Source organism: Impatiens glandulifera, chromosome 8 (genome assembly GCF_907164915.1).
Source record: "Impatiens glandulifera chromosome 8, dImpGla2.1, whole genome shotgun sequence".
Lineage (NCBI taxonomy): Eukaryota > Viridiplantae > Streptophyta > Magnoliopsida > Ericales > Balsaminaceae > Impatiens > Impatiens glandulifera.
The window spans coordinates 7,146,287-7,164,140 of NC_061869.1; the positions used below are offsets into that span (position 1 = coordinate 7,146,287).

At 27.7% G+C, this 17,854-nt stretch overlaps 1 protein-coding gene across 1 annotated transcript; it reads left to right on the plus strand.

Annotated features, from left to right (window-relative positions):
- Window positions 1-669: 669 nt before the first annotated feature.
- Window positions 670-2,830, plus strand: LOC124912011 (selenium-binding protein 1-like). The gene is made up of 6 exons (XM_047452565.1): window positions 670-897; window positions 1,029-1,224; window positions 1,294-1,753; window positions 1,831-1,938; window positions 2,051-2,323; window positions 2,417-2,830. The coding sequence occupies exons 1-6, from the start codon at window positions 741-743 to the stop codon at window positions 2,696-2,698; spliced, it is 1,476 nt and encodes a 491-aa protein (XP_047308521.1). The 5' UTR covers window positions 670-740; the 3' UTR covers window positions 2,699-2,830.
- The last annotated feature ends 15,024 nt before the right edge of the window (window positions 2,831-17,854 follow it).

Genomic DNA, 17,854 nt, shown 5'->3' on the forward strand with positions numbered 1-17,854 from the left:
GTTACTCAATAATTTATTAAACTCGTAAGTATTCGAAGAGAACGATTAACTGTACGACGAATGTTATCGACTTTTCGAAACAAATTTCAGAAAACGTCATAATAATAACATTATAAATGATACGAATCGAGTGACTACGATTAGGACGGATTTATGTAGGGGCTCGAGTGGGTTGAAGCTACCCCTAATTTCTTAAAAAAATCAAATATAATTCACAATTTACATTCGTTTCATTTAAAATTTTATATTTATTTTTTAAGCTCATCCCTACTCTGAATCTGTCTCTGACTACGATCATTGAAAGTTCGACTATTTCAATCCACGAAAAAATAATTGAGATAATAACCCAAATATATAGGATAGAAACGTCAATCAAAATTTTTAGTAACTACCAAAAGATTCGTTCAACATCCAATTAATGCCAATAGTACTTCCCAAAATATCACTCATCATCGATTACACAACATCTATATTAAAACATTTTAAATTAAGTTTGTAAACTAATTATGAAGTTAGAAGACATTACAACTCATATTTTAGAAAATAAAGTTGAGTACCCAATTGTAATAGGATAAAGATTTTGTCACCCTTGTTAGATTTTTGGTCACTCTGCAAAAGTGTGTAACACCGATGGGTGATGCATTATTATAAATATCTTGTTGCTTTCCTCATGATGTTCATCAATTCATTCCAAAATTCTTAGAGATAAGAAAGAGATAAAGAAAAAGAGGATCAGATCAATGGCTTTGGATTGTGAAGTTAAATCATCGGTGCCGGCGCCGGCAGGGAGGAACGGTTGTTGCAAGAAGGTCGGCGGCGGCCCAGGTTATGGGTCTCCTCTGGCAGCCATGTCTGGACCAAAAGAATCTATAGTCTATGTTACCTGCGTTTACACAGGTAAGCAACTTCACCGATTGTCTCTGTTTTCAGGTTTTTTCTTGTTTTTTTTTTTTTCTGAAAATGGTCATGAAACAGGACAGAACATGTCTGTTTTTGGGTCTTAAATGATTAATTCGTATGTTATACAGGAACGGGAAGGGAAAAGCCTGATTATTTGTCAACCATAGATGTGGATCCAAGTTCAGAAACTTATTCAAAAATCATTCACAGGCTTCGTATGCCTCATATAGGAGATGAATTACATCATTCTGGATGGAATGCTTGTAGTTCTTGCTATCAAGATTCTGGAGCATCTCGTCGTTTCCTTGTCCTGCCTTCTCTAGTGTAAGTTATGAATGAATTCTTGTTCTACTTACATATGTAATTAGGAGTTAAATCTTGTTTTTTTGATAGATCTGGTAGGATTTATGCAATTGATACCTTGAAAGATCCAAGAGCGCCAATTCTGCATAAAGCGGTTGAGCCTGAAGATATAATATCCAAGACTGGATTAGCTTATCCACATACTGCCCATTGTCTTGCTTCTGGTGATATATTGGTTTCTTGTTTGGGTGATAAGAATGGGAATGCGAAAGGAAATGGGTTTCTTCTTCTTGATTCAGATTTCAATGTTAAAGGAAGATGGGAGAAAGAAGGACACAGTCCTTTGTTTGGATATGATTTCTGGTATCAACCTAGGCATAATACCATGATCAGTACTTCTTGGGGAGCTCCACTTGCTTTTACAAAAGGGTTTGATCTTCAGCATGTTGCAGATGGTCTTTATGGACAGCATTTGCATGTTTATAGCTGGCCTGGTGGTGAATTGAAGCAGACACTTGATCTTGGCTCTACAGGACTTATACCTCTCGAAGTAATTTTTGTTTTCAATCACAACAATTTAGTTTCTTATTGCGGTTTATTGAATTTTTCCTTTTCATGCTATTTCAGATCAGGTTCTTGCATGATCCATCGAAAGATACTGGATATGTAGGATGTGCTTTGTCGAGCACCATGGTGCGGTTTTTCAAGAATCAAGATGAATCTTGGAGCCATGAAGTAAGTTAATGTCATATTTGTTGCCATTTGGAAACACGTTTTGGATATGGGTATTTACATTTCATACTTATTATATGCCTAATTAAGCTTAAATACTTGATTTGTTTCATAGGTTGTGGTATCTGTTGAGGCATTGAAGGTGGAAAACTGGATTCTTCCTACAATGCCAGGGCTGATCACAGATTTCCTTATAGCACTTGATGATCGATTCCTCTATATTTCAAATTGGCTTCACGGAGATATAAGACAATATAACATCGAGGATCCTAAGAAACCTATTCTCGCCGGCCAAGTATGGGTGGGCGGGCTCATTCAGAAAGGTAGTCCCGTCTCAGCTATAGCTGAAGACGGGACCACCTACCAAATAGATGTTCCAGAAATTAAGGTATACCAAGGAAGGAATGATTTAATTTCTTTTGTTTGAACGAAGATAAACAAGAATTAAGGTATACCAAATGTTGGTTTGTTTGTTTATTAGGGGACGAGATTGAGAGGAGGGCCACAGATGATACAATTGAGCTTGGATGGGAAGCGGTTATATGTAACGAACTCTCTGTTTAGTTCTTGGGACAAGCAGTTTTATCCCGAGCTTTTGGAGAAGGGTTCACACATGTTACAAATCGATGTCGACACTGAGAAAGGTGGCATGGCGATAAACCCGAACTTCTTTGTGGACTTTGAGACTGAACCGGATGGCCCGGCGTTAGCCCATGAGACGAGGTATCCGGGTGGTGATTGTACTTCAGATATATGGATTTGAGTATCACAACTAAATTTTATGGATTTGGAATAATGTTGTGGAGGGAGCTGTTACTTTAATTCATAAATTGTCTAACTTATAAGACTAAAAGTGGATTGAATAATATATATAGTGTATCCTTTTATTATTATTGAATGTTCAATAATGTTTCAACTGTCTAAAGAAAATGATCATCATCCAAAAGCTTTAAAATCCCTTCCTCCTTTGGTTATTTAATATCCACAATTTGGGAACATTTGGTCTTTTGTGGATTTTCTTTTAGACTAACACTTTCTTTTAGAGTTAGGCTTAATTAGAGAAACAAGGTTCAACTAGCTTTCTAAATTAAAATTTAAAAAAACTATTGAAAACTACACTAATTAAGTAATAATGTTCATAGAAAAAAAACTATTGAAATTGATAGTTTACCTATTTCGGAGTTTACATATTTGGTTTTAGATTTAGTGAGTCGATTAAAGAGTTAATTATTCTTCTTATACATCTATGAGTTTGAACATTTAATGATTATAATTATTTTTTCTAAGATTCAGTTCGGTTCTTTGATTAGATCTACGAGTTTGATAGCGTATAAACTAATTCTTATTGTTTTTTTATAATTTACGTGTATCATTTGAAAACAATAAAAATTAGAGGGGTGAGGTTTTCAATACTCTTATTATGTAATAATTACTTGCTTACTTTTCTAGTTTTGTTCTTCTTTTTTGTGAGTGCAGGTGTTTGTAAGTATTTTCTTCTCTTTTTTATTTTGGGCTTAAATGACTTTCTTCCATCTATATAATGACCAATTAAAATAAAAATATCCAAAGCAGCCTCTGTACTTTTCATCCTATGCAATTTTGTTCCTAAATTTAATTTTGTTCAATTTTTCCTTGTTGTCAAAAGATTAGCCCCTTATTCTTACAGATTATTTAATTTTGACCCAAAATTTTATATTCTATTTAATTTATGTTCATAACTTCTATAAAATATAAAAATAACATAGATGTACTATTTCCTTTTCTCGATCGACCAACTTATCTCGCTTTACCTGAGTGCCATAATTTGGATCTCAAGTCGAGTCACCTTGAGTGACCCTCCTCCATCAAGGTATTGATTTGGCCGAAACATAGTAAAACTTTAAGCCATCTTGATAGTTGAGATTTTAAAACAAGTGGTAACTCTACTATACAATTAAATTAAATTGACATCCCCATGGGGGTGGGGAGATTTTTATCCTTAGAAGTTTGAAGAGGATAAAATTCATTTGGTATATAATTCAATTTTCAAGACATTCTTGGAATGATATATATACTTGGTGCAATGAGTACATCTTGTGGTTGATTTTCTCTAGGTTAATAGATCCACTTTTCCAGTAATCCGTCGTGGAACTATAAAAATTTCACTTTACAAGAAAAAGTTGATAATATTTTAATTTATTGATTGATTTTTATAACACACAAAAAAAAAATTCAAAAATTTGAAATGAAGATTTTGTAATTTCTTCATAGATATCAAATTCCCATGTTTAATTTTCTTTCTACATTTATTTATCCCATAAAAGTATATACAAATTAAATTAATAGAAAAAGTAAAATCAGTATAAAAATCTAAATCATATATATATAGAGCCTAAAAATAAAAAATGGCCAAGAGTTGGTGTGAAAGCATAATCTCATCTCCAAAGCTATTGGAGGATGATGAATTTATATAGTAGGAAGCATTTTTAATTCGAATAAAAAAAATATATGATTAGTTATAGTCTTATAGTATCTATATATAATAACTCTTAATTTAGAATACGATTTCTCCACAATCATGCACATCATTGTGCACATCATTATGTAATTTATTTTTCATAATTTATTTAATCATTATTTCTCTCTTCTAATATATATAATTTTCTCTTAATTTCTTTCTTAATATATTTTTTTCTTACAAAGTAAGAATTTATAAATTGTATGAATACAATTTTAATTATATTATATTAAAATAATAAAAATTTATTACATATTTTAAAATTATAAATACATATATATTTAAATATATAATAATATAAAAAGTTATATTCAATCTTAACCATTCATTATTTATATTTATATATATATATATATATATTATATAATAACTTTTTTTCTTCATATCAATATCAATATAAGAATTAATAATTTTTATAAATACAATTTTCATTATATTGTATTAAAATAATAAATATTTATTATATATTTAAAAAATATAAATACATATATTTAAATAATTAATAATATAAAAAGTTATATTTAACTTTAAACATACAAAACTTAATAAATTTTAAAAATAAAAAATATTTTTAATTATATTAATTATTAATTTGTTTAATAAATAAGGATTACTTTTATATTTAAAATTATGTTATTTTAGTTTTAAAAAAATTATTTAACTAAACTAATTATAATAACTTAAATGTTAAGACATTAATTACTGATTTTAATTAGAATTAAAAATATTTAAATATTTTAAATTAAAAATTAAATATGTGAAAAATTGATTTTAATTTATATCATATTTATCTTTATATTTTATATTTACAACTGTAAAAAAAAATATATAAAAAAATATGTAAAAAAAGTATGTGAAAAATTATTTTTAATTTATATCATATTTATCTTTATATTTTATTGCTACGACCGGATATATTAGGATCAATAATATGATTTTTTGAATAATCGAATTAATCTCATCCTAAATATATTAATTAATATTATAATTAACTAAGAAATTATAAATATATATTAACGAGTTTTTGTATTTGTTTAAAATGGGAATTTGTTTGAATTATTAATACATAAGTAATAATATGGTAGAAAAAATTGGAGGAAAATAAATGATGTGACCCTTAAAATCAGGACTTGTAGCTATTTTTTCTCTATTTAATTTTAATTTGTACTAATCACTATAAACATTTAATAATTTATCTATTTTCAATTTTTATTATTAAAAAATTATATAATAATTTCTCTCCTTTTAAACTTTTTTTTATTAAATTATTTTAAATAAGCTTTTAAATTTTATTAATATATTTTTAAAATTATATATATATATATATATTTATTACATATATAAATTTATCAATATATATATTAAGTTTGTTATATATATATATATTATAAGTTTAAAAGAATATATATATTTTTAATTTAATATATAGAAAAAAGTGAAAAAAATATAAATTTTTTAATTATTTATTTCATGCTGTGTTCAATAATATATTCTCTCCTATTTATTGAAAAAAATTAAAAAAAAGTAATAAAAAAAAGTAATTTAAATTATAATAAATAATGGTTAATTGTATTATATTTAATTAAAAATTTTCGCTATTAATTTACTATCTTAGTCAATTGATTGAACATTCGGATTAAATATTATAAAAAAATAAAATATACCTACTGAAAAAACATACATTTAAATGTTGTTAAAATATCACTCTCAACCGTTAATAGTGGCTCTTCATAGTCATTTTATACAACCCATTTAAATTTCAAATTAACACAAATTATAAACAAAATATAATATAAAGTAAAAGTAAAATATAATTTAATACTAAAAATATATATTTCATTAATTTAATTTATTAACTCTTCCTATTATTAGTCATTTCAAAAATACATAAAACTAAATTAATTATTAAATCAAAAAAAATATATTTAAATATTAATTGGTAAGAGAAATAATTATTAGATTAAAATTTTTTTTATTCTTATATATATATATATATATTTAAACCTAATATATTTATTATTTAATTTATTCCTTTTTAAAAATATAATATATATTTTGTTATTTTGTTATTTGATTGAATAATTAAAAAGTATTAACTGATCAAATGAATCTTTCATTGAATAAAAGTCCAAATTAACCACTTCCCCTTAAAATACTTAGTATGACCAAATCTAAATTTCTTAAAAAGTAATCCGAGATCATCCAAAATAATTTGTGTTATAGCTGTAAATACCAAATTAATAAAATAATATTATTTATATACGTCCTTAAAAAATGATCTTTCAAATTAAATTACATTATGAAAATTCAAAAACTAGAAAATAAATTCAATTATATTTACTTATGATAAAGTAAGTATCTTTCATCCTCCTTTGATTCCGAATTTCATAAGGGATTTGCCGACTCCATGTTTCCTCGTCCATTCCCTGTTAATCTATATGACCCTGTTAATATTCATTCAAATTTGTTATATGATTCTTGTACAATTTTGAAAATGTCTAGAATTTGGTAAGCTGTATTTGTAAATTGTAGTAATGTACATGTATATATATACATGTATCCAAATAACTCTTTATCAGCCAAGGTCTGATTTTGTTTAAACAAGTTTCTTACAATCGATTATGTCCAGTAAAGAAAGGTGCACGTGATCATCTTGACTTGTTCATCCAACAAAAGAACGACGATAAGATTGTGGATCTTAAGAAGCAGAATACATTGTGTAAGGGGTTGAAAAACGAGATGCTTCATCCATTGCGTGTGATTACTGTAAACCGTTGGCTGATACAGAACTATTGGTTGCCAATCCAGTTGAACTATCAGGAAAAGGAATTGATAAATTTTTTCAATTATGTTAAAAGGATATTGTGTGTTAAAATGTATGTATAAAAGACTATTCTTGCTAAAAGAATAAAATTATAATAATTGTTGATATTGAGTTGATGAGTCGAGCCCAATTAAATAGGCTCAATTAAATAAAGTGTCCAAGGCTTAAGTTTGTTAAGTTAGTTAGGACAAGTTGTTTATATATAGATGAGTAATTCACACAAGATTGAGGGAAATTTTATATGTGTGAGTGATATATATAAAGAACAAGGTGTAATCGAAACGTTTAATTGTGATAGTGGAATCGAGTTCGTAACAGAGCTCGACGAAGACGTAGACCATCTTTTTTGGGTCGAACTCCGATATCAAATCTTGTGTTGTTTTTCTGATTTCTTGTTGTTAGATTTTTCAGTTCTTTGATTGATTAGGAGAGAAATTCCCTACAGTGGTATCAGAGCTCGGTTTGGGCAAGATTAAAATAAATCTTGAAGAATCTTGGAAAGGTCTTTAATGCTGGCTAGTGATACAGATAAGGAGGATTCCGGCTCAGGCGCAGGTAGAGACAAAGTTGACAAGGTTCAACATTATTCAAGAAAGAGATCAACACATAAATCTGCACCTTGGGAATTCCAGTGGCAGTCCATCTCAAGCATGAAGACTGACATTGACAAGTTCGATGGCAATGGAGATTTTCGCATTTGGCAGCGGAAAATCAAGGCTCTCTTGGCACAACAGCATCTTCTGCGAACTCAAGAAGAACCAGTCTCGTGGCCACTGGAGATGAGTAAAGATCAAAAGATCGAGATGATAGAGACATCGATTGGCACGATCATTTTTCATCTCTCAGATTCTGTAATCCGATTGATAGACAATGAGAAGACTCCAACATTGATGTGGAGGCGCCTAGACGACCTGTTCCAATCTAGTCTTTGATCAACAAGATTTACTTGAAGGAAATGTTGTTCAGTTACAAGATGATGCAAGAAAAGACTATTACTCAAAATCTTGATGAGTTCTTGAAACTCAATATCGAGTTGGCAAACTCAGGAAAGAACGAAGCAATGAGCAATGAAAACCAGGCAATAATCATCCTCAACTCTCTTTCCGAATCCTACAAGGAAGTCCGTAATGCGATCAAATATGGACGAACAAGTATCACTCTTGAAGATGTGATTTCAGCATTGAAGTCGAGAGAGTTAGAATTAAGGACAGAAAAGAAAGCAAGTTCGAATGGCGAGAATTACATGGCCAAAGGGAAAAACTTCTACAAAGGGCAACCTCACACCAACAACAAATCGAAAGATAAGAAAAGCAAAACATCACAGTCGGAATCTACGGAAACAAGAAAATGATATCATTGTGGAAAGGTTGGTCATCTTCGAAACAACGGTTATAGTTGGCTGAAAGATAACAAGAAAAAATAAGTGGAGACTAAAGAATCTGCAAATTATGGTGATGGCTATGATAGTGGAGAGGTCTTAATGGCGTCAATGGAAGATGCTAGGAGGGATTGGGTTCTTGATTCCGGTTGTATTTTCCACATGACGTACATAAAAGATTGGATCTCAAATTTCCAGAAACTGAGTGGTTTCAAGGTGCTGATGGGAAATAGCAATGCATGTCAAGTGGAAGGAATTGGAGATGTCAGCAGGTTCGTGCCTCAACTGTCACGAAACCTCGTCTCTCTCAGGATTCTTGATGATTTGGGATACACAAATCAGATAGTGTCGGGAAAGATGAAGATAATGAAGGAAAACAGGTTAATGATGCAAGGTAGCAAGCAAAAAAGTTTGTATCAGCTGATTGGTGAAACTGTGTTGAGACAGTTTGCATTGGTAGTTTCAGATGAAGACAAGAAGGCCACGATGTGGCATCGGAGGCTCGGTCACATTAGTGAAAAGGGTTTGCGGATTCTTAGTGACAAGAATATATTAGGCTTAGATAGAGTCAAGGGTCTAAACTTTTGCGAGCATTGCGTGTTAGACAAGCAACATCGATAGAAATTTAAGACCACGGTTCACAAGTCTAAGGGCGTGTTGGAGTATGTCCATTCAGACTTATGGGGTCATGAGAAAACATCGACGCATGAAGGTAACTCGTACTTCTTGTCAATCGTAGATGATTATTCTCGTAAAGTTTGGGTTTATCTTCTGAAACACAAAAGTGATGCTTTGGAGAAGTTCAAAACATGGCAGACTTTGGTTGAAAATCTGACAAATAGAAAGTTAAAGACCCTGAGAACAGATAATGGGTTAGAGTTTTGCAACGAAGTGTTTGATAGTCACTGTCGTGAGCTAGGAGTTCATGTTAGTTTCTTTAATCTAAATCTTTAATCCTTAAGTCTATAATCTATATACTCTATGTCGATAAATTGAGATAAATTGTAATTGCGGAAACATACCTGGATCTTGAATAAAGAACGGTCCATTAAGTCGTTCTTCGTTATTCTCTTCTTATTGATCTTCTCTAGATCTTGGATCTTCTTGTTCTGAATCTGGACCTGGATCGGAACGTGGATCTTCTTGTTTTATATCTGGACCTAGATCGGAATGTCTGATGTGGGTGGGGTTTAAGTCTTCCAACCCTATATCGATAACCCTTTTTTTGTTCTGGTGAGATGAACCTAAAACCTTATTGTTCGATGAGAGAAAAAAATTAGGTAGACTATCTATATGGGTTGGGGACCTATCCCTAATATACCCATTTATTATTCGACTCATCAACGAAATAATAAATGGTATTTTTGCTTCTACACAAATATGCCCCCATATTTATTATAGATGTCTAAATAAGCCCATAACTTTTATACTTTAATAGATCACTTTAATTGGGCTTTAATCTTTATTATGGTAACAACTAATATATAATTATTAAATAATATATGTACCCAAATATTGGAAATAATTTCAACAATCTCCCACTTGGGTCATATAATATTTCCTTCAATTGTATATTATAACCTTAAGAGCTCAATATATTGTTATCATTTCCAAATACATCTATATCAATCTCGTCCATCAATTATATCAACATAGGATTGAAGCGATTTTTGTTACATTAGTTCGTAACTAAACCCTCAATAGTCACATATGTCAATACAATCAAATGACATAGATTAAACATGGGTGTGTAGTGTGAATTAACATGTAGTGTGATCTTTAACATGTCTAATACCAACTGGTCCTCCTTTATTCCTTATAGAGATCAATTTGAATAACTTTAAAAACTAAATCTTTAATTTCTTTATAAACTGATTCTTTAATGTGCACATAAATTCTAAATTTTATCTATACAAGCATCACAATACAAACTCTCACTAAAACTGTATATCATCTAAATATGCAATATCCATATGAACAATATGTTCATAAAAGACCTCAGATGGCAAATATTTAGAGAACTGGTCCGTAATTTTAGAGTTTGTCCAAATATGCTCAATAGATAAGTAAACATTATGAATTCTTTATTTTCTAAATAGTTCGACTTAGTCGAACTCATATTACTCTTAAAGTAAAAGAACTGCAAATTATTGTCACGTAATATCTTTAGTGGTCTTTCTATATCATTCATAATTTGCAACCCTGTGATAAAATTTTGCAGTCAGATTTTTTAATTGGATGTCACAAAATACCTAATAAATTCTGCCATCAACTTGAAATAATTCGAGTGTCTACTTAACACTCTTCCAAAAATTAATTCTTTAAACTAAAATGATGTGGCACGAATTTTCAACTGTTTTAGTATCCAACAAAATTCGAATCAATATACCAAATGATCTCTATCCAATTCGATTTCACTATATGAGTATGTAATGTTTTGTTCTTAAACTATCACATTAGTTGTTTGGTTGCTTTCTTAATGATCAAAACCAAGATCCTTCAAGTATTTGTCCAACATCATAAATGCACTTAATTTCTTAATTCATATAATCTAGAGCATACATTAGACTCTTGTTTAAAGAGTATTATGCATATATTTATTTTCAAGACTAATCTTGAAGTACTTATGAGACTAATTTTGTCTCTAAACCTTTTAGAATATCTAACAATTAACAATTCTTTAGTCCAATTTATTTTCTTTAGAATATTTAAGCTGACAAAGATTGTGCATAGATATCATATTATTGGCAAAGAAGAAAAATATAAATTTATTTTGTTTTGAACCAAATTCATTCATTAAAATAAGTTGTTTAAGTTAAATGACAAGATAATACAAAACAAAACCAATAAAATGATAAAGGTAAGAAAAATGCAAAATAAAAAAACTTTTGCGAAAACATATTGTTCATTAGTGAGACTTGTCTGGAGTGTACATCATGAATAATAATATACTATGTCTTTTGTAAGAAATTCATGATAACCCATCAAAGTCTTTTAACTCTTATTTTGTATATCGACTAGTATTATCTATTCGATTTTTGTTTTAAAAAAACCATTTATTCCCTCTCAACCAAGACATTCATAGTATAATAAATAGATAATTAACTACTAAACTTAAGTCTAACCAAAAACATATTACTTACCAAATCTTCTAAAAATAATAAGACATACTAATTATCTAGTGTAGTGATTCATAAGATAAATTATATATATATATATATATATATATATATATATATATATATATATATTACCATGGTTTTAATTATTTTCAAGTGTATGTATATTTAAATTAAAAAAAAAAAATCTTTTATATTAATTTCAAATCCTTTAAACTTTTTTAGATTTGCTTACATTAAGTGTAAGTCTAATAACTATTTCAGATTCCATATACTACACTTCCATGTTTACCATTTTATGGATTAGTAAGAAAATGACGTTAAGTCGTGTTAAAAAATAAATAAATTCAAGTTTAACCTGCATTCCAAAAGCCATTATTAATATTATTTACTTTAGTCTTTGATATCTACTATATATTTCTTTTTAATGTTTTAAAAACTAAAATTGTAATATTATAACAATTCAATAAGAGATTTTCTAGGGACACAATTAGAAAAGAAAAATAGTGTCAAGGGATAATTATAAATAAAATTTCACCCCTCAAAAAATTGTATTTGATCAATTATATATATATATATATATATTGTTCATAATTTAATTTAAGTTCGCTAAAATGTTTTATAAGAGATCAATAATAATCCATCAAAGTCTTTTTAACTGTTGTTTTGAATATGGACTAGTGTTTTAACATACAAATTCTAAAAAATATAAATATAAACTAGTCTGACTTTTATTTTGAATAATCTCTTATTTATTTTCTAACCAAGTCATTCATTGGTTAACGAACAAATTGTGGTAACGAGTTTAAGCTCAATAAAAAAACATTACTTATAAAATATCATAATATTGAAAAAATCATAATAATATGGTACTAATTTGTAAAAGAAACTAAATATACATATTTTACTCTGTTTTTATTTTTTTTAAATGTATATTTTGTAAATAAATTACATCAAGTTTAAATCTTCTTAACTTTTTTGGATTTTATTTTTTTACATTAAGTTTAAATCCAATAACTATATTTCAGACTCCTGCATTCCAAAAACTCTATTTCAGACCTTTTTAATATTGATATTGTGATCGCTTCTTCTAATTTAGCGGTAACAAGATTTGGATATCCCCAGTCTCCCTGAAGTCCTAAGTTCGAGCTTGTCAGACGGCAAGTTCTGCGTCTGGATAGGTGGTTAAGTGTGTTTGCGGGCTATATGCTTAAACCGCGAAGATTAGTCGCACTCCATAAAAGAAGCAAAACCCATCGTTTTAAAAAAAATATTGATATTGTGATAATCTATTAACATTTAGTGTGATATCTACTACAAGTTTACAACATTTATTTATTTTCTTTTTAATGTTTTAAAATCTAAAATTTGTTACAACAATTGAATAGTTTGTTTTATATACAAACAACTTAATAAATATAATATTGGGACACAATTAGATAAAGAAGGGATAGAGATAATGCTAACTAAAATTTCACCCCTCAAAAAAATGTATTTAATCAATTAAGGAAATATATATATCCTTAATGTTGGAAAATGTGGATAGAAAATAAATAAGAGATTCTTCAAAATAAAAGTCAGACTAGTTTATATTTTTCAGAATTTGTCTGTTACAACACTAGTCCCATATTAAAACAACAGTAAAAAAGACTTTGATGGGTTATTATTGATCTTTTATAAAATATTTAGTGAACTTAAATTAAATTTTGAATAAAATATATATATATATTTATTGTTCAAAATTTAATTGATCAAATACATATTTTTGAGGGGTATAATTTTAGTTATAATTATTCCTTCACACTTTTTTTTCTTTTCTAATTGTGTCCCTAAAAAATCTCAATTATTGTAATATTACAAATTTTAGATTTTGAAACATTATAAAGAAGAAAAGTAAATGTTGTAGACTTATAGTAGATATCAAAAACTAAATATTGATGAATTGTCACAATATCAATGCATGGTATGTATTATATTGTTAAAATAGTAAAAGATGTAATATTAGGTGAAGTGGATTTTATTCATAAGATTGAGACAATCTTTTAATCTAAAAAATGTATATAAAATGCGGAAAAATATTTGAAGCACAAATCAAGAACTCATTAAAAAAATCAATTAACAAACATGAACATGTATTCTATTGTTAGTCTATGTTTTGGTCTTGTTTGAAGTTGTTCAAGTATTATCTTTTAATGATAAAACATTATCATCTTTCAAGTTTGTGAAACATTTGTTGAACTAAAAAAAAGTTGACAAAGTTAAAGGACTTGATCAAGTTAGAAATTATCTTTTTAAATATGGTTATCAGTCTCTCTAAGGTTGAATCGTTTGGTATCGACCAACCTTGGAAGGACCGAAATAACCGTATTTTGAAAAGATAATTTCTGACTTAATCAAATCCCTTAACTTTATCCCATTTTGTAGAGCCAAACAAATGTTTAAAAATTTTGGAAGCTAATAATGTTTTACCATTAAAAAAGGATGACTCAGACAACTAGAAACAAGGCAAAGATAAAGTCCAACAAGAGAATACATGTTTTTCCCTTCATGTTTGTCATTTGATTAGGGAGTTCTTGATTTTGTTTCATATTTTTTCTGCATTTTATATCAAAATATTGTTCTAATCTTAAGTAAATTTTTATTTATTTATTTGACCTAAAATTATAACTCTTACTATTTTAACAATTATAAAATTGTTAAAAGCTATTAAACTTTAAAATAAATATAAAAATATCTTAAATATAAAAAAACTATTATTAAATGATTTTGGAAATTGGTGATCTTGATTATTAATTTCAAATCGATATTATATCAATGCTTCATAATTTGCATCATCAATGCGACTATACTAGTTAACTTAATATCCCCTTTAAAATGCTTGGAGAAGGCAGTAGAATCAAAACATAGAATATATTCACACACAAGTATATTCGATTATACTCAATGAAATTGTTTGATAAAGATCTTCTTTTCTAAATAGATTCGGAACTATTATATATCCAAGATCCAATATTGAAATAATTTAAGAGGTTTTTCTTAACGCTGTCTGTGTCAACCGAAAATTCGAAATATCTTGAATTTTTTAGAATATAAAAAATACTTCCTTCAATATTGCTGATTAAAATATAACGACTGAGTTTAATGTACTATGTATAATTATATCAATACAAAAATTTAATTATTTGTAAAAAATGGTGTGTTTGAGTAAAAAAAATAAAAATAAAATATCACTTATTTATATATTTGTATTTGGTTGGTAACTTGGGATCCTTATTGGGTCCAATTCAGATCAAACCTCACATTATTATTGTTAAAGTTATACCTAACACGAGGTTTTTGATTTAATTATTTTAATGCTATTAACTTTTTATTTACGTAACATTTACATTAAGAACAATTTCGATATCCTTCGTTTCGCAATTAATTGGTCATTCTCCCTTGTCGTTCAACATCTTAAAAATTTACAAAACCAAAAACTTAAATCAAATTTCTTGTAAAACCTTATAAAATGCTCCAATTGTTTATCGAATATCTCGTTTTTTGGATGAAGTGTAACGCATTGAGGGATTTTGACAGATGATAGATGCATGAAAAAGAGTATATTATGGCGAGTCATTGTAGAATTTGTTACTAAGAGACGGAGCCGGCGCCTCACTTGATTTTACATTGTGATGGAATGGTTGCGATTGAAACTTATTATGGAACATGACATGTATTCAATGGATTATGTCGGAATCTATCGTTAGATGTTGGAAAATGTGGATAGAGATGGTGTGCTCAATTGTTTAGCCTTTGTGCCCCTATCTCACTTATCTTTTGGTGGACCATTTGACTTGAAATTAATCGTATAATGTTCAGTGATTGTTGTCGATCGATTCATTTAATACATAATTCTATTATTATAAAAGCAACGAGGTTTAATTGGGTAAACCGGTTGAGACGGTCGAAAACTCATATTTAATCTTCTCGAAAAACTCTGTGTTCGTTAAAGTTTGTTCTTGTTGTGTATTTTTCTCTGGTCATTGATGAACGTTTTTGTGTCGTTGTTTTTTTTTTTTGTTTTTATGTCCATTTTTTTGTAATGTTTTTCTCGTTAAGATTAATCGGTCAAAGCTGATTTTTATTTATTTTTTATATTATTTAAACCAATACTCACACATTCTAATTCTATTCAAATGGTAGAATATGAAATGATGGGTTTGCTTTGTCGGACAGTACAGGAGTGATTTATTTTAAAAACAACAACAAAGTTCAGTCAAAGGATGACAAATTGTCAACATAATAAAATTGATTTGTTAAAGTATGAGTTGATTTTGTAATTAATCTATTTGAAAATCTCATTCTTAATCTTTATTAATTTAATTTATAATATAATAAGCCTTCTTAAGAATAAATTTGATGAATGAGTACGTATTAGTAAAACCAATTAAATCATTTATTAAAAATTATCTGATTAAAATATTAAATTAAATAAATAATTTAATATTTTAAAAAGAAAAAGCCTAAAGAAAACTAATCATATTACTTTAATTATTATTATGTACCCCCATCGAATCATATTCTAAATCTTTAGGTGATGTTACTAACTTTTTTATGTTTTGAGTGCACTCCACTCTAACCATTCTTCCTTGTTTATTCAGTCTTCTTCTTTTCTTCTTTAATTATTATTTGTAAAATATTTAAAAATAAAATATATGCTAAAAATTAATAAAAAATAATTATTTTGTAAATTTTTTTTTCCAGAAATAACGTTGTATGCACTATCGCCAATATTTATCGACCAAACAAAATGGAATGGAAAAAATGTCGAAAAATGTAATCATAAATATTGTGCAAAAATATGTATCGGATAAAACGTCGCAAACACTTTTCGACTAAATATCCATTCGTCGAAGTATTGCTGACAAATATTTAACAAAACTTTGTCAAATATATCAATTATTTTCTTGTAGCGAGTTTCGTAATTGAGATAGGCATATATATATATATATATTTTTGATAAATTTAACAAAACCATGTACCAACTCTTCTCACAAATGGTTAAGGAAAGTGTTATCCGGGGACATAGTTTTGAGTTTAGCATAATTAATTTCAAATGTGGTGTCTAATTAGTTTTGTTTATACATGCCCGCGGACTCTTTGTACAATTATAATATTATCTTATTATTTAAAAATAATTTAAGAGAGATTTTTATTTATTATAAAATTAATTACTAGTTTTTAACCATTTTAGAATCGTTCAAATAGTAAAACTTATAATATTAGATCAAGTAAATTTTATAAATAAGATTAAGACAATCTTTGACCAAAATAAAATGCACAAACAAGTGTAAAACCAAAATCAAGAACTCACTAAAAAATCAAATAAGAAAAATTAATATGACACATATGCATTAGTTAATACCGGATTACACAAATACATTAGTCAATGTTGGATGTCTTAGATGATTCAGATGACCAATATGACCCTTCTCCTCTGAGTCCTTGATGATGATATTATCTATAAGACACAACATTACATTCATTGTATTCCTAGAATAATATTTTATATTAAATAGAAAGTATTTTCATTAATATATATATATATATATATATATATATATATATATATATATATATATATATATTAGCTATACAATTATTTGATTGATTCAATTAATCGTGCAATTAAATGATGAAAATTTTATAAAAAATAATTTAATTCAAGTTATTGATATAATTATTTATGGTAAATTCAATTGTTTTTATATTTTTTTTTAGGAAAAGGTCAATTCAAATATTTATCAAAACATTACCAACAAACCAAACAAAATTCAAGAACACTTTAAATATCAATAGCTTAAAATACGAATTAGTTGTGGACTTGAATCCGACTTCTTTATTGGTTCATATGCTCAGAATTTTCAGAACATAGTTAAACATCGCAACATAATTGATTTAGTCAACTCGTTTACCTTGACCTTGATCATTTTAATAATTGTCAATGAATTATAACTAGACCTTTCACTTTTCTAATAATTATTTGAATAATTTGATAAGAAAATTTACTTATTTATTTATTTATAAATGGTTCGAGAATAAAAACAAGTCATCACACTTTA

What these genes read in the sequence shown, in the direction of transcription:
- LOC124912011 (XM_047452565.1), top strand. Translation starts at nt 741, where the DNA reads ATGGCTTTGGATTGTGAAGTTAAATCATCGGTGCCGGCGCCGGCAGGG. An exon ending in TGTTACCTGCGTTTACACAG is followed by an intron (nt 898 to 1,028) that starts GTAAGCAACTTC and finishes TATGTTATACAG; the next exon opens with GAACGGGAAGGGAAAAGCCT. An exon ending in TAGATGTTCCAGAAATTAAG is followed by an intron (nt 2,324 to 2,416) that starts GTATACCAAGGA and finishes TTTGTTTATTAG; the next exon opens with GGGACGAGATTGAGAGGAGG.